The following is a 23,674-nucleotide window of genomic DNA, read 5'->3' on the forward strand; positions in this document are numbered from 1 at the left end:
CTATTGAGCTGTACATTTTAAATACTGTTACAAAACACTGATGCACATATTACTGTAGCATGAGAAGGATGTTTTGTATACAGCTGAATAATAAAGGTCAAACCCATAAATTGGACCACTTAACACTGTGTGCCCCGCTTGCTAGTGCGTTCTCTTGCCCTTCGGTTAGTCAGGAGTAGGCTCTGACAGAAACTGCACTCATCACACACAGAAATGGTATCACAAGGTCAGGAGGAAGAAGCTCTTTCCAGTGATCAATGATAATCACGAGAGCTCACCAGCAGGCACCAAAGAAACTGAGAAGCCTGTAAAATCCATGGAGATCCCCAAGTAGTTTGCTGCGTCTGTGTTCTCCATAGCATCAAGCTAATACAACAGAAATAGCGAGGTTTACAGTGTTTGAAACTGTATTTCTAGAGGAAATTCAAGCGCTTCAGGGTAGAAGCATGTAATCTCATAAAAAAGGTGAAGCATGCTAGTTGTGCCCATGGAGTTCTGGGGTTTAATAAAGCATTTGGCTCAATTCTGCTCAGATTTTCCTTTTCAGGCTACAAGAGAACAACTCAGCAAACACCCAGCTCTCCCTGAACAGGACCCTCTGCTCCTCCAGCTGCCCTCTGAGTACATCCCTCCTCCTCTGCAGGGAAGAAGTCCAGGAGCTGAGGAGCTGTCCCTCCTCCCAGAAAGACATGGCGATACATCCCACCTGCACCCACCCATACCATTCACTCATGGAGGATGATCTGCACAGCACTTTGCATTTTGACAGCATTAATTTAATCACAAAACTGAGTATCAGTTTGAGAACTGCACAGACTCATGGACAGCTGTCATTCCAACAGAAACATCTTTGTTGAGCGGAGAAAATTAAACTTATAGCTTAGGGCTCCTTTGTTTTAAGGTCCTTAAAGAAGGGTGTTGAGTTTGCTGCTTTGACTAAGCTGAGACAAGCCAATGCAGGCATTTACATCAAACACTACCATAACACACGCAGGCCATTTACATGCATGAATTCCAAACTGCTAAAGAACAAGCTAAAGATTTTCTGAATTCTCCAGTTTCCCATAGAAAGGGAAGCTTTTAAAAAGCACATGCACACAGTATATAGCCAAACTCTACACATAATTTAATCTGAGCCCAAGAGCCTGTAACACCTATCACACTTACGTTCCTTCTGGAGGTGTTTCTGCCATCTGAATGTCTCGGGGATCAGAAGTCACATCCAGCTCTGGCTCTCCATTATCCATTAGTTTGAGGTTAAAGATGATCACCAGGGTGCCTGAGCAAGTAACAAGTTGATCAGGTGAATCCCAGCCAAACCCCAAACACCTTGGCTGTAACCAGCATCGTCCATACGTACCCTTCTCACCACGTATTTTACTAAACTGCTCCATCACTTCCTGTTCTGATTTGAAAGGTGAATACTTGTAAATTAGCTCCGTCTCAATAGCAAACTTCTCCATGTTGTCAGTCACAGACTCCCGGCTTCGTGCGTTCCAGGTTGGCAGGGGAACAATAACCTGCACATCACAACGTACCAAAAGCAACTCAGGCTCACCGACTCTAGTCAGCCCCTTCTGCACATCATAGAGAGACTTACCCCTTCCGACAGCCCCCTAAGTCACTGCAAGAGTCCTTTCTAGCTTTTCAGTGGTTTGCAATTCTGTCAAATGCTCAAGGAACCCTCTCTGCCAGCCTCTGCGCTGCCTTCCCACAACATCTAGTCTTACACTGCACCATTCCCAAATAACCTGTATGGTACTGCCTACTCACACACTTAATGTCATTTTTTCCCCCTCCTTTTTGTAACAATTGCCATAACACTAAAAAACCCCCCGGACATCGCTTCTTTAAAAATGTCAACCTCTGTGCTTAACTTCTCTCTTGAACTCAAATATCCGTCACTCATATTTATCCTGAACTCACTATTATTTTTATAGGATTCTAGCAAGGTTATTGGTGTTTTATGTCATATAGAACAAAACCAAAGAATTATAGACTGAAGCTGCCTATTAAGGACAGGGACTCTTGTCCTCACTTTAAAATTGAGGTTAAGCCAAAATTTCTGTCTCCAGAGCCACTGTGGGAACTGTATCACTGTTCCCAATTTACTTCAACCATCAGCTGGCCACTAGCAAGCATTGCTCCCTCAGCAGCTTCTTTGCAGAGATCCCTCATTATCACAATGGAAAATGCTTTCTTAGATACTATCCCAGTGCAAATGCAAAACTTTTCACTATTGGCTTTGCCTGGAAAATGCTTGTACTCAAGCACAAAAATACTTCCATGTTAAGAGTCTGGATACAGAACAACAATGCCTGAATTATCTATTAAGATATAAAAATTTTCAATAGGTAGAACCACACTGATTATTTTATTTAAAAGAAAATAAGGATCCAAAAGAAGAGACATGCCTGGAGTTTATGACCTACGGGTAGCAACTTCAATCACACCTTTAATTCTTTACAGAAAATCAAATCAAAGCAATAAATTTAAATACATCTCAAATTCAAATTTTGTGGGAAAAGGAAACTGAAGGAAGTCTGGGCTTGTCCTGAACTCAGCATAAGCAACTTTAAGCGATTGTCACAAGCCCTTCAAACTTGTAGTTTAGAGACTTCTCAAAGAGAATTAAAACCAAAAGGAAAAAATCTTTGATGACTTTGCAGAACCTACACAATTGTATCGCTGAGAGAAAACCATACACTGATGCAACCACAGTGGCAACTGGCACTGACATAGACTCTTCTCCTGTGAAAGCTGGGGAAGTTCAGTTGAGAGAGCATTCACCATTATTAATTCATTATGACAAAGTACATGCAAACCTCATCAATGCCTTCTTCCTCATGGAATGTCCGTGACAAGAGAAGGCAAGTCATGGTGTTGTTTTTCTTTGTGAACAGGATAAAATCCTTCCCAATCCGCATGGAACCCCTGGAAAGATTTCAGGCTGCATGTTACACCTGATGCACAACACTTTCTAGAAAGCAGACCACATTGCTGAGTTTTCTTGCCATTATGTTCAATTATAAGATGCCAAAACCAGGTAAGGCAGAAGAAGAGGGCTTAAACAGCAACCACCATTTCTAACTGAACATCACATTCCTTTCAAAAGGCATCTCACTCTGGACAATTTCATAACATTTCAAAACATTTAACACTAGTCACAATTAAAAGGTGCAGAAGTACAGTGCAGCGTTCCAGGCTCACACCATGTAGAAAGTTTAAAAATACCAACAAAGCTGGCTTTTTTCTAAATCTAAAAAAATTACTAAGGTGAGATGTGACAATAGCCTTCAAATATATGAGCAGGAATGTAAGTGAGAAAGCAAATGCACACTTAATTTTGCTGTACACAGAATGAATAGCAGCAGACAAGTTTCTGGGAGACAGACAATTTATTTTCCAATGTCTCACTTGAAAGATTCACTGACACTTCGGCTAGTGCAACTTAGCAGCTAGTTGTCATGAAAAGGGACAGTCCCATCTTCCTCCCCACTCTTCTAACCCAACTCATCCAAAAAACCTTAACAGAGAAAAGTTAACATTGCATTAAAAGCAGGATTAGCGTTCTGTCAGTTCAGTTTTCTTTAATTGGCTTAATTCAATACCAAAGCCCACCTTTTGCACGTTTAGGCTTTAGTCTGTATTTCTCAGCTGTCATACAGTATGCTTCTTGCTCAAGGTTAAGAACAGGGCAGAGATCTGTCCTAGAAGTGCACAGGAAGGATCTGGGATCTGTTCTGCACTGAAGCTGGATCAATAGTATCTCAGGATCCCTCACATCCCCTTTTTTTCTTTCCCCTAGATAACAGAGGCGCACAGATTTCCCTGTAGGTTGCACATAAATAATCAAGCCACATGGAACAACGTAAAGGAGAACAGCCAGTCAGAGCAAGCCACAAAAGCCCTTTAACTTTCTCAAAGACATCAGTTCACCACAGCACACACCCTTCTCTTTCCTAGCAAATCCCCTTCAACCAGTAAGATCTCCTTCCGTCTCTGTTCCTCTGCCACTTAATCCCACTCCTTTCATTCCTTCCATCATTCCCTGTCTTCTCCATGCATTTGTTTGATTTAAGAGAAACAGAAAAGGTTTAAATCCATCTGACTTGCACCAGACAACCTTCCTACTGAGAGGCTGCAGTACTATTTTGCTCCAATTTTACCATCTGGCTGCCATAGCCATATTAAGGTTCTGTTTCCTGCTCTTTCATTTTTTTTCCCCAGCTCTTATCTGTATCCTCTGCATCATGCAAACACAATGGCAAAACACTGTAATCAGCTTTGGACAGACTTCTCAATCACTGAAGAACTACAGCAGATGTTCACAGAGTTCCTGGCTACCAAACCATGGTATCTTTATTTAGACTTCATCTGCTTCTTTTTTTTTTCTGGAAAAAAAGATATATACCTCCCAGCAAAAAATACATTTACTATCTCAACCCTAGCCTCCATAATCTAAGGTGGCTGGCCTTGTTATACGTACGATTTCAAGCCATTCCCATACTGCCCAATTTGAGTTGACTCAGGTGATCGCTTGGCTGATTTACCGAATTGGATAACACTGGCAGCTTCATCTAGAAGGAGAGACAGGGAACAAAAAAAGTTTATTTTAATATACAGATGCACACACATATCTTTTCACTATTTATTCACCACTGTAATTAGCACAAATACTATAGCATGGAAGAGGCCAGAAGCCCAAGCCAAGGTCTCATCCTGAAGCTCTACCATACAGGCCTGTAAGATACACACTGTTCAATTGCATTTACATTATTAAAAGCTTTGTACAGATGCCATCATGCTGACAAAAACAGTTTCAAGTTTCAGACTAGTCCAGTGCCCTGTACGAAGACATTTATTTTGAAAAAAAAAATGTCCACAAGATGATCTGTTGTGTCCACTGCAATTATCAACGTGCTCATAAACCAAAACACACCCTGGGACACTGCAGGTCTGCTGCACTGCTGACACCACAGATTTGAAACTATTGGCACTAGAGCTTAAGTCAGTACTGCAAAAAACGTCTTGAATTTGGGATAAACATTACTTTTTCTTCATGGCATTGAACCGAACGCTATGATTAATGAATACACCAAAAAGACAAAAGCTAATTTTTGCAGAAGATTGCTGGACTACTGACAGCAGGACAACTGTGGGCAAAAAGGCAGTACTATCAAGTACCACAGCAATTAATGGCGTATTTTATTAGCAGAGGACAAAATTAGATGATGGCTCTCTGTCATTTTTAGTCCAAGCCTTTCTATTGTTCAAGGCATAAAGCCTTTTAATATCATCCATAAGACAGAACAATTCCTCTCCCTTCCCCCAAGAGATAGCAATCATTTCACCATGGAGTTTGCTGGGAGAAATGAAATGCAATTCCAGACAAGGAACACAAAGTGCCTTAACAGGAAGGCTAACAACAATTACAGTCTTCAAATGCGTACACAAGCTGTGAGCACAGGACATCACTCACGCCACCAGCCAGCTATGCGGAGGCTGAGCCGGTAGAAAAGCTGGATTTAAGCATACAGGAGACTCACCCCGCTCCACTAGTGCGGAGTTTTTACAGTAAGACGTTCAGCACTAAACCACTGTTCTAACACAAAATCACTGAGGTGGGTGTCAGAATGCCCTTTTCCATTGAAATGACACTCAGATTTAAAGCCACAAATTACAAGGGTGAAAACACAGGAGAACAACTGTGCAAGCACCTCGCTGCCTCAATTCAGTATGTTCATAACAGAGGTCTATAACTATTTCAAATCTAACCTTTCACTGCATGACAGCACCTCTTCCTTTCCTTCAACCTACTATAGTGTTTTCTAGCTAAACAAAGTAAATGTTAGATTCCTTCATATTTGAGATCTGGGTAAGGATATTGATGATGATAATAGTATTATTACTACTACTGGTGTCAGTTTTAAAGACTGGTCAGAAAAGGGGTGGGGTTGAGAAGGCTAGTGGAACCCTTCTGCTATACAAAAAGTTGTATCAGCAACTGGTTTTAAGAAAACTTTGAAAAGCCTAAAAAGGGTAAATTGTGCGAAGCAATTCCTCTCTCAGAAATGGTGACCATAGGGTTTATCACTCAATGTTAGACGTCCGAAAGCATCCATAAAGATTCTTCTTTCTGGGCAGAGGGACAAAGATGATGCTGAGCAGAGGGGACTACTTGGGATCATCTCTGTCTGCTCCAGGCTTGTTGTCTTTGGAAGAGACTTAATCTTTACCTCCTCCCAAGAATCAAGGTACAAACAAATTTTTTCCAGCTGTTGAGTTAGCACTCTGGAGGGAATTTCACTTAAGGCTATTTTAGTCACACTGTTTTCATTTTGTGGTGTCTGAGTTACTGATTTAAAAAAAACCCAAACCCCCTGGCAACAAAAATGGGGGGTGATGTGTTCTATGCCAAACAGACAAGAGAAAAAACAATCTGAAGGAATTTGCCCCAAGATGGCAGATTGATCTTCAGAGCCCAAGAAAAGGAATCAAGGGCACAGATAAAACCTTTCCTGGTCAGAAACATCAGATGCCTGGGATGAAGAACTGGGAGGCAGAGCTGTTTAATTCCTGACTGTTGGTCCTCCAGGACAGCAACAGAGCATCCTCCTGAGCGACAGCCAGGCTGCTGCAGCACAGGCTGGCTGACACACAACACACTGCTGACAGTCCTGCAGGCAGCTGCCCGCTCCCCCACTATGGGTCACAAGATAGCCACTGAAGTCACCTGGCTTCACCCATTCAGGAGAGTCCTCTCTTTATTTTCAAGTTCTCCAGCTCAGAATACACTAGAGGAGTCCCGATTCAAGTACAGAAAATTATCCCTCCTGCCACACCAGGAGTACTGTGTCCAGTTCTGGTCTCCTCAATTCAAGAAAGATGCAGACAGACCGGACAGGGTCCAAAGGAGACGATCAAAGGTGCGAAGAACCTGCCCTATGCAAAAAGACTGAAGGAGCTAGGTCTCTTCTTGGAGAAAAGAGGGGTCTGGGGGAATCTCATCACAGTATTCCAGTACTTACAGGGTGGCTACAAAGCGGATGAAGGCTCTCCCTTCACAAGGAGCCACAGGGAAAAGACAAGGGGCAACGGGTACAAGTTGCACTGGGAGAGGTTTCAACTCAATATAAGAAAGAAAAATTACAGAGTGAGAACAATCAATCACAAACCTCGCCAGGGATGTGTTAGAGTTGCCATCGCTGGAGGTTTTCAAGATGAGATGGGACAGGGTACAAAATCATCTCATCTAGGCTCCCTTTCTGACGAAAGGTTGGAACAGATGATCTTTGAGGTCCCTTCCAACCTGGGCTGTTCTATGGTTCTGATTCTAAAATGCAGCTTAAAGACTTTTCTTCAGTCCTTGAAGAACACAATTAGAGATCACTTCCTAAATTAAGTTGTTATACTTTTTCAACCCACAAGTTGATTCATTAAATTCATGCAGCACCTTCAGAGCCCAAGCAGCAGATAAAATTCTCAAGCCTAAGTATCCTCAGTAGTGATACCCCTGACAGTATAGAAAATCCTGACCTAAGATGTGCTGCATGAGATCTGTTGTTTGTTTTTCTAACTGACTCCTATTTAGTTCCTTATGAAAAAGCCAAACTTTTGGGCCAGTACTATCATCCTAATATCTCCCTATGGGACACAATACTTTTATAGAAAAGACCAGTACTGCAGCCTCACTGAATCCTCAGATCTTTTGATAACTTATGACTTTACTGCATAAGATGTTTGCAGCTTGAATACAAACCTATTTTAATTTTCAAACCACACAATCCTTAGTGACCATTAGGAGAGCCAATGCAGCAAGTTCTCAATGGAACTGTAGTAGGAGCTACTTGACAAACGCAACTAGGTTTTAGAAATGCTAATCACTTATACTTTCCGCTAACTTTAGTTGAGGAGCTGCCATTTGGCTTGACGCTCAGGAGCTATCAGAGGACTCAAATTTGGCCTATTGCCTTGCCTTGCTATACTCTCCTCTGTTTTCACAGCTTACCAGACAGATCTAGCTGTCCAACACAGGACAAGACCAATGAGAGAACAGCAACAGGACAGAGTAACACAGAGGATGTGTTAATGCAACTGTTCATTTAAGCCATTCAGCTCTTCCCTCTGTGTGAAAGCACCCAGAGATACCTGGATTCGTTTACTCATGCTCCCAGATGATGTCTCACCCAGCCTTCTAAGCTGTCCTTTCAGTGTGCTCAGGAAGATCATGTTAGTTGGGGCTCCAAGAGCACTACAGCAAGTCACCTAGTTATTCTTTTCAATGTCAGCTTTATGTACAATAAAAATAATCCTTAATTAGAACTATTATGCAGAAAAAGAAAACATTCCCAAGCTCTGATCTCTGTGAAAGGAAGGTCTGTATGGATGTTGATGCTGTTTTCAAAATAAGAAGGGAGAAAAGTCCAATAAAAGGTTTTCTGCTGATATCTCCTAAAATCAGCTTTCAGATAGATCTTCAAGATGTTTTTAAACTGGTAGATCCTGCATTATGGGAAATTAAAACTCAAACCCCTACAGCCAGAGACAGAAACAGAGAGAGGCCCATGTAGGGAGTTAGAATTACAGACCCTCCCCAGCCAATTTTGTCCATGTTGACAGGCAAACAGTACAGGAAATCAAGTTTCTACCTGGCTGCCCTTGGTCAAGTGACATACTGTCCTGATTTTGGTTGTGATAGAATTAGTTTTCTTCTTAGTAGCCAGTGCAGTGCTGTGTTTTGGATTTGGTGTAAAAACAATGTTGATGGCACATGGATGGTTTCAGTTGTTGCTGGGTGGTGTTTGTACTAGGTGAAGGACCTTCTAGCTTTTTGGGCCCTGCCAGTAGAGGGCTGGAGGGCCACAGGGAGCTGGGAGGGGACACAGCCAGGACAGCTGACCCAAACTAGCCAAAGAGGTATTCCACACCATGGGACATCATACCTGGTACATAAACTAGGGGGTGGGCGTGGGGTGGCTGGAGCTGCCGATTGCTGCTCAGGGACTGTCTGGGCATCGGTCAGTGGGTGGTGAGCAGTTGGTACATCACCTGTTTTATTTTCTCCCTTCCCTTTGGATTTCATTCCTCTCCCCTTCTCCCTCCTTTTCATTATAACTGTTATTGTTATTATTTTGTCCTCCTCGGTTTATTTTATCTCATTTATTAAATTGTTCTTATCTCAACCCTCAAGTTTTACATTCCTTCTCAATTCTCCTCCCCACCCCTCTGAGTGAGAGGGTAGTGAGCTAGCAGCTGCGTGGCGCTTAACTACCAGCTAGGGTTAAACCATGACACTTTCAAATGCATATCAAGCTTACTATGACCACTGAGTGTTAAAAGTCATGCATCTGCATCAAAACAATGTCTCAGACTACTGAAAATTAAGAAGTAATTTTTTTTTGAAAGTACTAAACAAAGTTGTATACAGGTTTTACATTCTGAAAAGCAATGTCCTGGAAAGGGGAAAAGAGAACTTCATAGCCTATTTAAAATTAGTTAAAAAAATGGTTTTTTTCATACACAGAATGAACCACACCGATGCAAGCATCCAGACAGGCAAATGACAGAAATTATATGATATTTGCTGTATATGATGTATAGTGCTACAACCCACAGTACATGCCAATCTCCTTTACAGAGTAACTCAGACTACTAAACTCAGGATAAAATCCTTCAAGATTTAGCAGAAAGATCAGTCAAAAGAAGCAACTTAATACTTAGGCAACACTTAAATCCCACTTTGTCACAAAATCAATAATATGGGAGAAATAACAGCATAAAAGCTGCTGTTAGACTCTGCAGCATTAGAACAGACATTTGTCACCTTCCACTCTTGATCCAGAGAGAAACATGTAGTTTTCAAGACATACAGCAAAGGTTGTATTTCTTTCCCCTGATCCAAAGGCTTGTGAGAAGGCCACAGTTAAGCCTCTGAAATTGTTTTATGGATGAGGCTTAATTGCTTCCTTCAGTTCCACTGGTGGACAGAAAAGCACTCTCAGAAGACCTGTTTAGCATCACCAATTGCATTCCTGAGAATATACAGAAAGCATCTAGAGCTCAAAATAAATTCCTTCATGCAGGTCTCAAACCTTTATATCAAAAAAGTTAATGTATTTTCATAGCATTAATAAACAGAATTAAACTTTGTACTGGTTTTGGCTTGGATAGAGTTAAATTTCTTCACAGTAGCTTGTACATGGCTGTGTTTTGGATTTGTGTTGTAAACAGCGTTGATAACACAGGGATGTTTTAGTTACTGAGGACCAGCACTTACACAGAGTCAGACCATGTCTGCTCCTCACCCCACCCCAGCAAGCAGTCTGGGGCGCAAAAAGAGCTGGGAGGGGACACAGCCAGGATGCCCGACCCCAACTGACCCAAGGGATATTCCAGACCATATAACATCAGGCTCAGCAATAAAAGCTGGGGGTAAAGAATGAGGAAGGGGGGGACATTCAGAGTGATGGAGTTTGTCTTCCCAATAACAGTTACACGTGATGGAGCCCCGCTCTCCTGGGGATAGCTGAGCACCTGCCTGCCAATGGGAAGCAGTGAATGAATTCCTTGTTTTGCTTTGATTGTGTGCGCAGCTTTTGCTTTTCCTAATAAATCGTCTTTATCTCAACCCATGAGTTTTCTCACTTTTACCCTTCCAGTTCTCTCCCCCATCCCAGTGGAGGACTGAGCGAGCCGCTGTTTCCGGCTGGGGTTAAACCACGACAACCCTTTTTGGCGCCCAACATGGAGCTCAAAGGGTTTGAGATTACGACAGATTTGATTGGATATGCTAGATAGTAGCTGAACAGCAATAACCAGTATAAATTGTAACTGGCAGGCTCCTCTGCTTGCCTTACTGTATGGTAGAATCTAGTGCTTGTTAGCGGCTGCCTTTTGCTTTCATTGCTTGCTGTACTGCTTATAATCTGACTCTGCTGTGCCTGGGAACATTTTGACAACAGCAGTGCTGATATGCCTGGGCTGGCAGATGGCCAGGGCATGGCTGCTGTTCCTATGCTGCTATACTGGACAGGCTGGAACTCCAGCGTGAACCTGAATCGAAGGGACTCTGACCTGTGCATGAGTCCACACAGAAGCAGAACACCCCGAAGTGTCTGCAGTCATCGACAAGTCCATGCCAGAGTAAGTACATCTCAAAGTGTCTGCGGCCATGGTTATGCCTGTGCTGCAGCAGGTATACTTCTGAAGGAATTGTGACCTGAGGATAAGTCCATGCTGCAGCAAGTACAGCTTGAAGCATCAGTGGCTGTGAATGAGGTCATGCTGGAATACTTCAAAGCTACAGATAAGCCCACAACAGAGCAGGTACACCCCTGGAGGAACTGTGGCCATGGATAAGGCCACATTGGAGCAGGTACCTTCCTGAAGGAACTGTCGCTGAAGGCAAGGCCACGCTGGAGCAGGAGTATCTCTGAAGGCATTGTGGCCCATGGACAAGACTGTGCTGGAGCACATGCACCTCAAAGCAACTGTGGCTGTGGATAAGCCTACACCACAGCAGGTATGCCCCTGAAGAGACTCATAGATAAGGCTCCACTTGGAGCAGTTACAACCCTCAGGGACTGCAGTCCATGGATAAGTCCAAGGTGAAGCAGGGGCAAGGGGAGTTCATTGCAATGTTAAATCCTATGACCTGGCCCAATGGGACCGGGGTAAAGATTGTAATGGAAATACCTTTAAATTGTTGTAACACATGATTTGAGTTACATGTTATGCAATTACTATAGTAGGAACCACCAAGAAGCAGTGCAAATGCAGCAGTGACCTGACCTGGGCTTCAGTGCCCACTAACTCCATGTAACACACTACCTCTCATGTCCTGAGCAATCACTGTAACAGATTGAGCACAAATTCATGGACTAAATGAACTCAGTGGGCATTTGTGGACATTTATGGACATTTAACAGACATTTCACAGGGGTGGTCCATAGACTAAGGGAATGATATCTGTGTATATATCAAAGAATGTGAAGAGGGAGGGAGTGGTTAATGAGGATGTATTGGATAATACGTGACCTGAGCATGATGTAAATGGTATGGAATAAGGGGTTGAGAATGTACTGGTCTGGGCTGGAATAGAGTTAAATTTCTTCACAGTAGCTTGTACATGGCTGTGTTTTGGATTTGTGTTGTAAACAGCGTTGATAACACAGGGATGTTTTAGTTACTGAGGACCAGCACTTACACAGAGTCAGAGCCATGTCTGCTCCTCACCCCACCCCAGCAAGCAGTCTGGGGCGCAAAAAGAGCTGGGAGGGGACACAGCCAGGATGCCCGACCCCAACTGACCCAAGGGATATTCCAGACCATATAACATCAGGCTCAGCAATAAAAGCTGGGGGTAAAGAATAAGGAAGGGGGGGACACTCAGAGTGATGGAGTTTGTCTTCCCAATAACAGTTACACGTGATGGAGCCCTGCTCCCCTGGGGATAGCTGAGCACCTGCCTGCCAATGGGAAGCAGTGAATGAATTCCTTGTTTTGCTTTGATTGTGTGCGCAGCTTTTGCTTTTCCTAATAAATTGTCTTTATCTCAACCCATGAGTTTTCTCACTTTTACCCTTCTAGTTCTCTCCCCCATCCCAGTGGAGGACTGAGTGAGCAGCTGTGTGGGGCTTAGTTGCCTGCATTAAACCACAACAATACCACACGATCTTAAAGTACCGAGGGATCAGAACAAAAATGTTAGCCAATGCTTATTTACCCATCTGCCCCACCTTCTCCAAAACCTTCCAGTTAAACCCAACTTTTCTGCCCAGTAGAGAGCTCCTCACAGGATTTACCCAACTTTAAGACAGAAAGAAAGTGTCATGGCTTGACAGTGCTGTTCACTGATGCTAAAGCAAAGCAAGAAGGTTCTTCTCCTGCTAGGTACAACACGGATTTACATCAATTCTTACGACAAGGCAGAAGTACATTTCTTACATTCTTCTCACACTTAAAAAGTGTCCTAAAATCTTAGGAGATTTTATATTGTAAAGTATTGATTTCAATCACAATGCCAATGATGAAAAAAAGGCAAAATGCTTTCAAAGCTTTCAGTTTCAGCCATGGCACACTTTTTTATTAGAGCGGAAATACACTAACTGCTTGGGAGCCTCTAATGGGACAATGGCTTATGTCCATCAAAGCTTGTGTGTGTTCCCTTTTCTGGCTACACTATTCTCCCTCCATCCCCAAGGCCAACTTTGGTGCACTGGAAAACCACAGGCCAGGCTGACTGAACTCTATAATGGAGCAAAACAGTTTTCTTTTGGCCAGATTAGTTTTCTGCAACTGAACAGGTGAATAGTTTGATATATGATACAGTGTGAAAGAGCCAGTGGAGAGGCAGGAACATTTATCCAGGCACGGAACATGCCCCTTTCAACAGAACCAAGTTGTTAATTCAGCTTAAGCCATAACATGAAACCTCAGCTTGAAAATGCAAGTGTAACTTCCTGTCACTTACTTGAATCCATTCCCGTTCCATCATCTAAAAAACACAGCATGAATCCACCTCGTAGGTCTTCCCGTCGCTCTACAAGACAGGAGTTATTCACTACTCCCACAAGCAAAAGTTGAAAGTTCCATAAAATGGAATCAGCGTTCACGACAGAAGTAACACAACAAAGAGGACTTTCACAACCCCAATATGGCTAAGCTGTAAGAAGAAGCACCAGATTTTTGTAACAGAATAACTAGAATTTCTCCTGTACTTTAATCTGTACCTAAGTATATGCTACAAGAGTATATTGTAAAAGCAGGTTTCTTAAGCATCCAGTATAAACAGCTACTCATTTTACCGGACCTCAGCTGAAGGCTGATCTAAGCGCTTGCCCAAGTTATTTGTAAAGGTACTATTTTTTGAAAGACAACAGGCACCTTGCACAGGACAGACAGTAGAATAATTGAATAATTTAGGTTGGAAAAGACCTTTTAGATCATTGAGTCCAACGATAAACCTAATACTGCCAATTTCACCACTAAAATATGTCCCTAAGCACCACATCTACCCATCTTCTAAATACATGTAGAGGGTGACTCAACCATCTCCCTGGGCAGCCTGTTCCAATGCCCAACCACCCTTTCAGTGAAGAAATGTTTCCTAATAGCCAAACTAAAACTCCCCTGGCACAACTTGAGGCCATTTCTCTTTGTCCTATCGCTCATTACTTGGGAAAAGAGACCAACTCCCACCTCACTGCAACCTCCTTTCAGGCAGTTGTAGAGAGGAATAAGGTCTCCCAAGCCTCCTTTTCTCCAGACTAAAAAACTCCAGTTCCCTCAGCCACTCCTTGTAAGACTGTTCTCCAGACCTTTCACCAGCTTCTTTGTAGCAGCTTTCACCAGTGCCATTCTTTCAACATGCTCCAGCACCTCAATGTCTGTCTGGTGAGGGGCCCAAAGCTACGCACAATGCTGTGTTCAAACACCCTCACTCTTATTTTACCAAGTACAAGACACATATGCAGCCTAAATCTACGTTAACTACTGACTTAACTGCTGACATGCAAGGAAACAGCAGGAGTTACTTACCAGTATAAATATCTATTCTCGTGGCATCTGCATCTCTACAAAGCAATAAAAACACTATCAGTATACAAATGTCAAATAGTAAAGATGTTAAAATCCAGACACATGCAATACTTTCCAAAATGCACTGGCTGCACAGATCAAAATCCACAAAGGCCCCACAGTCAGCACTAACAGACAAGTTAAAAGACATATTGTTCTATTTTTTCCTACTTGAACTCAAACTCCAGCACAAGACATTACTGCCACACAACTACAGTATCACTGGCTTTTTAACAAGAGGGGGGCGGGGGTGTCAAATAAGCACACACTTCTGAGCTCCCTCCTGTATGAAACAAACAATACTGACATTTTTTCTGTCAAGCTGCTGATGGTAAGTTTAAGAACTCACATAAAACTCCATCCAAATACATTCAAGGTTGTCATAGGAAACTTTCATGTTGTTACAAGATCATTTAAGTAAAGCTCTTCATACACTGTGCACCCTCCTCTGTGTTTGAAAAAGCAGCATATACAGCACTACTGCCCTCTTCTCAAAACCATTTTAAAATTTATTTTTCATGTAGATTGTCACATACCCTTGGTTTGCTGATCAGAAGAGTGCAGTTGTCATGTTATAACAAAACCTTGTTTCCCAAATTCCAAAGTCACTTTTTCTTTGTATCTCCAGCCAAGTACCACTACCTTCTTCCCAGAAGGCCAACCTCTCTTTTGTCAGAGAAGGAACCAAGAGGTTGAAGAGAAAACCACCCACCGATCTCAAGGATGCTGCTGTTAAGAGAACGGCAACAGTGCAGGCGCACACATGGCTGTTTTTTCCTACACAGAAATCTTCCAGTTTCAACTCCTTACATTACAAACCACATAGTGTGACAATTCATGCTTCATAGAAAGTTATCTCAAAATATTTCCATAATGCCTCATCAGAACATTTTGTGATGCTTCATAGAAAGTTATCTCAAAATATTTCCATAATGCCTCATCAGAACATTTTGTGCAGCTCAAGAGATAAGTATGCAAGGCTTCCCAAACGCAAACCTGAGAAACGTGGCCTAAAAAATTCAACTTCCAAATATCAAGCCTCCTCTCCAGCATCACAATAGCTCTAACTGTTCCTGCTTTATTTTTCAGCATCCTGCTTCTATTTCATTTTCATCCTACCACCATACTTGATAGTAAGAGTCATGGATTATCTAAGGTATCTTAAGAGAGCTCCAGCAATTATTATTTTACCAATTTCTTTAAACAAAAAGGCAGACTTATTTTGTGTGACTTCTAACAATCTCCCTTCCAATATGAGTTGTTCTATGACCAAGTCAAACTTATCTTTTCAGGAATAATACTTTTTTTTTCCCCAGGGGGTAGATATGGTGATATAAGAGGACCAAGGGAAATATTCATACTAAGCTACACAGAAGTCTTCTATTTTATATTTTTCGTTAAGTCTACTAGAAGTGAAAAGTGTTCAAGCTCAATAGACAGACAGGCTAATTAAATCTTAACTGAATTCACCTTGGGAATTAGGCACTTTCAGGTACATACCTGGCATTGTCTACAAGTTCAGCAAGGGCACCAAACAAGAACTCATGGGTAGTTCTGCAATGAAACACAGGATCAGCAGGGTTAACACAGACACTCAAAAAGAGAGGCCTTTAAATAAAGAAAAACCTCAATCACATTTTAAACAAATGCAATTGTACATCTCCAATGCTAATGTCTGCCACTGACAGAAGACTAGAAATGAGCCTTCTACTATCTACCAGAGGCAGACACGCAGCAGACAAGCTGCCCCGTGGAGTCTGATTTGACAAACCGCTGCTCACTATGGTCTAAAATGCACTGCACAGTAAACGAACACAGCAGAGAAAAAATATTGACCTAATGAACCAACCTATGAACCAGCCATCAATTCATATAAAATCTTAATTATTCACCAGTGACAGGTCTGCTCATGGCAGCTAAACACTGCCTATATGTGAAACACAGACAAATAAGGATTATGCACAATGTTCATCTCCCCCATGCACATATTCACTTTGCAGAAGTTATTTCTGACAGGGAGATGCTTCCAGATCCTGGGAGACTTCCAATAGCTGCAACTGTTCCTAATCCAGAGGAGCACAGTCTTCTTCCACCACTGTATGATACCCAAACTCAACACTAAAATCATCTAGCTGGGTGCCCCTTCAGCACAATCTCAAAAGCCATGTTTAGTTTCCAGCCTCTTAACTGTCACCTTTTATAAGCACCACCTGTTCGAAAGTCATTAGTTAGTGCCTCAACCTTGAAAGAAGATACATGGTGAGAAAACCTTAAAGAGGTAATAAAGTCATTACAATACATTATCTGCCAAGATGTAGTATCTCCACTGAGTGCTCAACTTAGTGACCTATCTTCAAAATCTAACAATTGTTTCAAATCTCAATAAGCCACATCAACCCCAATACAAACAGCAGCTACAAGACCTGGAAAAACAGTTAGTGCAATCTGTTGCTTCTCTAAGATGCTTGATGAAGAGATCAAATCCTGAGAAACGTTTTTATCAACATGTTTCAGTTTACATGAAACCTCTTCACATACAATGTGTTTTCACTACTACACAAAAAGGCCAAGTGACCAAACAGAAAGTGACTTACTCATATTTTCAGCTTCTTAAGAACTGATACATAGGTACTTCCCACACACAAAATATATAGCTGTCCATAATGCTAATAATCACAAAATAAACTTTCATACCCATTGCCACTGTCATGACACCTAGCTCATCAATGCAGCTCCAATCAGAAGTAAAACACATTAGGTTTCACAATTATAACTAGAACCACGAGAATGGAGATTTCCATCTCTGCAAGCTCCCACTTGCCTAAGCAGAGACAAGAGACAGAAGGGAATGGTTTTTGAAGACTACCTTCCCAATCACAAAGCTTCCACAGAAGCTCAAACCTGGTATTCTTTCCTTTGAGCACAATTTCCTGTGCACAGGTTTCAAGTGCTCTCTCAAGCCTACAAGCACCTATTCAGTTCCAAAAATCAACATCCCAGCAGTTTATTTAGGAAGTAACCCATGTCAGGAAAAATCCATAAGCAAATGCATGCTTTAGCACTAGTAACTGTGCTTTGCTAGCAGCTTTTACTCTAGAATTTAAAGAATGCTTCAACTTAAGGAAAAGGTGCAAATAAGATACAAATAGGGACTTCCAAAGAAAGATATTGGAACAAAATAGCTGAAAACATAGCTGCATATAACAAGAGGCAGGAGAAAAAAACAGCCTGACACCACACTCAACTTGAAGATGTACCAAAACTGGAACCTCTTGTGCTGACACAGGCAAAGTGAAACCTTGCTACAGGCAAGTGAAATCCAGTCCAGCTATTATTTATCACTAACAAAAGTGTATATACACTAATATCTTCTCTTCAGTATATTAATCTCAACACTTACACTGAACTTGTCAATATCAAAGGGTTTTGGCCCGATTCAATCAGCTCAGCTTAAACAAAAACCATGGTTTTGACTTTTACAGTCAGAAGTACCTGAAATACTTAACATCCAGTTGGTGACAGTGTTCCCTCACCTCCCAAAAAACCACTTGGGATTATTTTACTTACAATATAAGTTTAAAAAAACAAAACAAAACACAAGGCAAGCTGTTGACAAAATGGAGACTATTAGAGCTTGCACATAACCTGGAAACACCTAAGCATGAGCTAGGTGCACATCATCAGAGGTAACATACCTCTATCAGTCAGAGCACTTGAAATACAACTACTACTGATTGTACAACTGATGATAAGATATGGGGGGGGGGGGGGGGAAGTGTTATCAAAATCTGAGTCTCAGTGACAACTCATCTTGGCGGAAGCACTCTGGTTTAGACCTTCCTAAACTTCCAACTTTCATTTGAGACAGCTCCAGGCTTGACAAGAAACAGAACAGGGAAGTGCAATGCTTCCAATTTGTTGAAATTTGGATTACAAAAGGTCAAGTCAGACAATTCTGTAGAACATGACTGATTTCAAACACCTCCACAAACAACCATTTGGAGTAACCATTTGGGAAGAAAAGCTTGTTTTGTGAGCAGTTCTTGGAGGATCATCCTTGTTTGAACCCAGTTGAACTCCTGATCCTGCATAGTCAGACAAGTACCTAATTACTAATGAAAGATGTAGGACTTCATATTTGTTCTGAAGAAGGCTACATCTAGGAAAATGTTCAAGTGTGGCCTCTGCATCAGAAACAATAGCTATCCTCTCAGCACTGCATGATTTCAGGCCAGAACAGAAAACATTCACAAGAAGAAATGGGAGAGCTTAGGGGGTGGGAGCTTGCTGGTCTGTTATTACTAGTATTCCTCAAGTCCACCATTCAGTCATTTTGAAGTCTTTCTGTTTCAGTGATCTTCTTCCACTTGAGCTGTATTGAACAGGACAATTCTAGTTACAGAAAAAATACTCAAGTTCAATCACAAGCTAAATCCTTCCTACTGGCAGGAGACAATTTCAGCTGTTCAACTTTCAACAAATTCCTTCAATCTTGCATTACAAATATCCAAAATATGCAAAAACAAGTTGGTTGGGCTCAGGTGTGGTTTTGTAAGCATCTCAATGAATGGCTTTGGAAGCATCTTAAAGCTACAGCAATTCAATTTTAAGAAAAACTAATGGGAAGACAAGTAGATGGCTCTGGAAGTCATAAAAACAATGCACGGGTAATTTGCACATGCTTACACACAGTGATTTTCATTCTAGGATCTAAAAGAACTTTCACATAGAAACATAGAATGGTTTGGATTGGAAGGGACCTGTAAAAGCCATCTAGTCCAACCCACAGCTGCAATGAGCAGGGACACCTTCAACTGGATTAGGCTGCCCAGAGCCCTGCCCAACCTGACCCTGAATGCTTCCAAGGATGGGGAATCTACCACCTCTCTGCACAATCTCTGCCAGCACCTCACCACCTTCATAAAAAAATTCTTCCTTCTATCTAGTCTGAATCTACTCTCTTTTAGTTGAAAGCCACTATCCCTTGTCCTTTCACTACAGGCCCTACTAAGAAGTCTGCTCCCAGTCAACTACTCATCAAGAAAAGCACTGGAAAACTTGGAAAAGCACAGTGGTATTTTTATTTTTTTACAAAATGGCAACAGAAGTGATTCAGGTACTTGCTGTGAAATTTGCCGTCAGGCATGGAAGCTTTAAGAAGTTGTTGGAAAGATCTACAGCAAGTCCTCAAGTTCAGGGACCAGATAAACTGTCTTCTGTAAAGCACTTCAGACTGAGTAGTCTCTGTTAGACGTACTAAAACTTTTCCTAAAGTAAGTCTCACAAAAGGAGAAAAAAGTAAGCCATGGTTTCCTTCTGCACCTCAACAGTTAGATGGATGATTTTTAATGGCTATTTTAAAGTACTTCTACCTCCATGACCATAAGAACATCTTTAGCACTGAAACAAAATTTTTCTGAGATGGTATGGTTTTCCTCAGCAACAGAGAATAGTCCAGAAGACAAGAGTCTCTATTATCAGAAGTCTTACGCTGTTCTTTGGTTGGTTTTGAGGTTTTTGTTGTTGTTGTTTTTTTCTCAGGGGAGCAGGGCAATTCTTTATTTGTCATGGGTTGGTAGGGAGTTTGGTTTGGCTATTTTTTGCTTTTAAAATTATTTCCATTGTTTCCATTCCCATTCTTAGGGAAGCATTTAGCTTGGGCGTTGATCTTCGAAAGGCTCTTCATTCACGATGGACAAGAAGCCCTGGCTTTGGCTTATTCATATGCTTTAGCTTCCAGCTCCCTCTAACAATTCCGTAATGCAGTTATGCACTGCAGACATGTAGCACACCAGAAGTAGACCAGCAACATACGCAGAACAGAAAGTAAGGTGGCAACATGAAGTAGCTTTAATATTTAATACTCCAGAGCAGCAACAACACATCAGCCTTTTCTGCAGCACAGACATTATCTTCTTAATAAGATGCCGAGTTCTGGTGTTCTGCAGGCAAACACAAACTGCTGATAGAGCTCTGACATACAGTCTTCTAATCCATAAAAATGTTTGTTTCCTGCCACTGCACATGCAAATTTCACAGATCAATCACAGACCAGGAACATGGTTCAGTATTGTCCATCATCTTCAGGCACTAGACTGCACTCTGTGTGCAACTGCCATCAGCCAAGCCAGAAAACAAAGCCACAGGTCATGGACACAAAGGCGACACCAGGCTGTTACTAGGTTTCTTCTCCTGTGCAATAACCCACTACCTTCCTGATCTTGAACAAAAACCAGATCATAATGCTCTTGGCACATGTGTAGGTGAGATTAGTCTTACTTGCTTTTGCAGATGTATCATGTTACCAACAAAGCCAGACAGATCTACTTTGAAATCAAGTCACTCCTATTTCTGTGCATGAGAAGCCTTTAGATTGCTGCAGACCACTGCTGCCCCTCACTCTAAGCTTGCCTGCACACACTGAAAAGGGAAATTAAAAGATAAGCCTGCACTTTTACTTCTTCTTCTATTGATGGTAACAATAAGACTCAACTCTTCCAAAAAACATTAGATGACAAGCTTACACTGGTGACCAGTTGATCAAAAAGAAGAAATGCCAAGTGTCATTCCATGTTGTTCTTCCAAGGCAGCTCAGCCAGAACAAAACTTTCTTTTAAACCCTTCTGTGCACAGTACCACAAGGTCCAACAGGCAGGTCTCAGATGGGTGCTTAACCCTGCAAAGCACCGATTCCTGGTGGCGCTTCCCATTTTCTAGACACGCACTCAGAAGTAATTCACTTTAAACAAGAGCTTTGCCTCTTCTCAGATTTTATTTTGGGGCATTCCTCGGTGACGTGCAAAAGCCACAGCAGCTTCAAAGAGCCGACCAAAAGAAGGATGCCATGCTCCTGCTCGAAACACACCAGCACAAAGCACCCAGGTGCGAAGGCGGCATGATGCAGCAGAGGAACAGTGGCCTACCTTCTGCGGGGAGCGCAGGGCCGCAGGAGTGCACCTGGCCAGCATGCCGCATCCGCTGCCTCCTGCAGCCCTGGCACCTGTCCAGTGCCCGCAAGTGATTCTCTGCGAACCGCAGGCCCATCCCCCGCATGACGGCAGTCCCGCCCGGGCGTGTCCGGCCGCGGCCAACAAAGCACCTGGGGCATGCGAGCCGGCGGCGCTGGGGCCGGCCGGGGCAGTTCAGCCCACGGCCCGGCCTCCAGCCATGCTCGCCCGCCACCGCGGGCACGCAGGAAGGCAGCCCGGGGGCGCAGGCAGCGGCACCACCCCACCGAGGCCCTGCCCGGCGGCCGCGGCGCGGCCCGGTACTCACGAGTTTGTGTGCAGGTACTCGAAGGTAAGCTGGGCCCGGTTGAGGCTGCTGTAATTAGCCAGGGCCATGGCGACGGCCGGGCCTGGGCCGCGCTCCGCGTGCACCGGCGGCCCCGCGCGCCTCGAGGCCTCCTCGCCCGCCGCCCGCTCCCCACCCCCGCCGCCGGTTACCGCCCCCGCCGAGAGGCCAGCACCGGGCCGCGATCGCCGGCCGCTCCCGCCGGCCCCTCTTTGTCTCCGCCGCGGCTACGATCGCGCCCCACCGCCGCCGCCGCCGCTGCCGCCCGCAGCCGCCCCTTCCCAGCGGGGCGGGGCCGGGCGCTCACCGCCCATTGGCCGGGCCGCGGCACGTGACGGCAGAGCCATGGCGCGGGCCGCCGCGGCTTCGCTGCCGCCGCGTGACGGGCGCGTTGGCCGGTGAGAGGCGGCCGCGGGCCGCGAGCGGTGGCCGGGCCGTCCGCGAGACCCGCCCCTGGGCCCCTCCCGCCCCCGGCGCCGCGGGAGCAGCTGCCGCGCCCGGCCCGCCGCCTCCTGAGGAAATGGCGCCGCAACGGTGTGCGCGGGCGCGGGCGGCGAGCGGGGAGGGCGGGCACCGGGGCCCGGCGCGGCCCCTCGGGCTGGGGAGGCGGCCGCGGCGAGCGGGACTCGGACGGCCCGGCTGACGGCAAATCCCGAGGCGGCGGAGCGGAGCAGGAGCGGCCTTCCCGCCCCCCGGAGTCACGGCGGCGGCGGCGGCGGCGGTGGGCGCCGTGCGGGGTCCGCCGCTCCCCCCGAGGGAGGCGGCCCGCTGGGAGGACCTGCCGCGGAAGCCCCTCGGCTTCCGGCCTGGAGCGTGCGACCATCAGCGGCGGCCGTGTCCCCTGGGGAAAGCCCTGGCGAGTCACTGAGGAGAAGCGGCTGAACGTGCCCATAACTTACTAAACCGCGTTAACAGAGAGGGTATATAAAATCAGGAATATTCTCACTTCAGCCCCGTGCCTTTGACTCTTCTTGAAATCCGGAGGGACTGAGTGAAGTGGGGCTGTCCTTGTTTTCTGCGCACACATTGGCCCTCTCCAAACCACAGGCTGAACCCAGGAATCCCGAAGGTCAGAAATACTTTGCCAAACACTGGAGTTGCCTGATGGAAAAGCATGCCAAATTCTCCTGAAATGGACTTTAAAACAGGATGGCTGCATCTCCTGTGTCTCAGACAATAGGAATCTGAACTAAGGATCCAAAATCTGAAGGAATCCGGTCTGTGCAGAAACTGATGTGGTGTATCCAAGCTATGCAGTGAAAAGTCAAATTCAATAATCTGTTAATTGTGATTGGTGAATGGCTAAAAACTGAGCTTCATATTTGAGTTGCTCGCCTCCCATTTTGTTTGCAGTACCTTCTGGTCCATGTGTTTGCTGTGCTGGGAAGTGAAGTTCTCAGGTCAGATCTGCAGACTCATCAGCTCTGGCTTGCATACCACTGGGGACCCATTTCACACATTTAGTTTTGTGCATCCTCAGTTCAACTGTTCAGGTCTAAAGATTCCTTCAAGCCAGCAAGTCACATCGTTCCTGCTGATGGGAATTGCTCTGTGTACATATGTAGTCATCAAGTCACTGCACATGTATGCGCAGTGACTCTTTTAGGCCTTATCTCTGAGAAGCTATGAACAGTAGAACATCAAAGCTGCATGAAAGAATTAGAAAAATTACTGGGAGCACCTGTGTTAAGGTGTCATTACATTTTATGGCAGAATCTAACCTATCTACTTGAGTCTTCTAAAGGTTGTAGCATCATCTATTGTGCTCAGCTTTTATTTCATCATATTGCAGTCAGTATCA

At 44.0% G+C, this 23,674-nt stretch overlaps 1 protein-coding gene across 5 annotated transcripts in view; it reads right to left on the reverse strand.

Moving 5' to 3' along the window:
• MORC2 (MORC family CW-type zinc finger 2) overlaps positions 1–22,164 on the reverse strand; it is a 49,126-nt gene extending 26,962 nt beyond the window's left edge. Inside the window, exons 1-8 of one of the 5 annotated variants that reach the window (XM_055794617.1) lie at positions 22,049–22,164; positions 16,081–16,134; positions 14,542–14,576; positions 13,475–13,543; positions 4,490–4,580; positions 2,826–2,934; positions 1,361–1,520; positions 1,168–1,279 (exon numbers count right to left, since the gene is read on the reverse strand). In XM_055794617.1, the coding sequence (XP_055650592.1) occupies positions 1,168–1,279; positions 1,361–1,520; positions 2,826–2,934; positions 4,490–4,580; positions 13,475–13,514 (512 nt within the window). In that variant the 5' untranslated portion in view covers positions 13,515–13,543; positions 14,542–14,576; positions 16,081–16,134; positions 22,049–22,164. Of the gene's footprint in view, positions 1–1,167; positions 1,280–1,360; positions 1,521–2,825; positions 2,935–3,621; positions 4,371–4,489; positions 4,581–13,474; positions 13,544–14,541; positions 14,577–16,080; positions 16,135–21,855; positions 22,024–22,048 lie in introns of those variants that run through there. The other 4 variants (XM_055794616.1, XM_055794615.1, XM_055794619.1 and 1 more) reach the window with 4 other exon arrangements.
• Positions 22,165–23,674: the final 1,510 nt, after the last annotated feature.

The sequence above is a fragment of the Falco peregrinus genome, chromosome 2 (genome assembly GCF_023634155.1).
Source record: "Falco peregrinus isolate bFalPer1 chromosome 2, bFalPer1.pri, whole genome shotgun sequence".
NCBI classification, from domain to species: domain Eukaryota; kingdom Metazoa; phylum Chordata; class Aves; order Falconiformes; family Falconidae; genus Falco; species Falco peregrinus.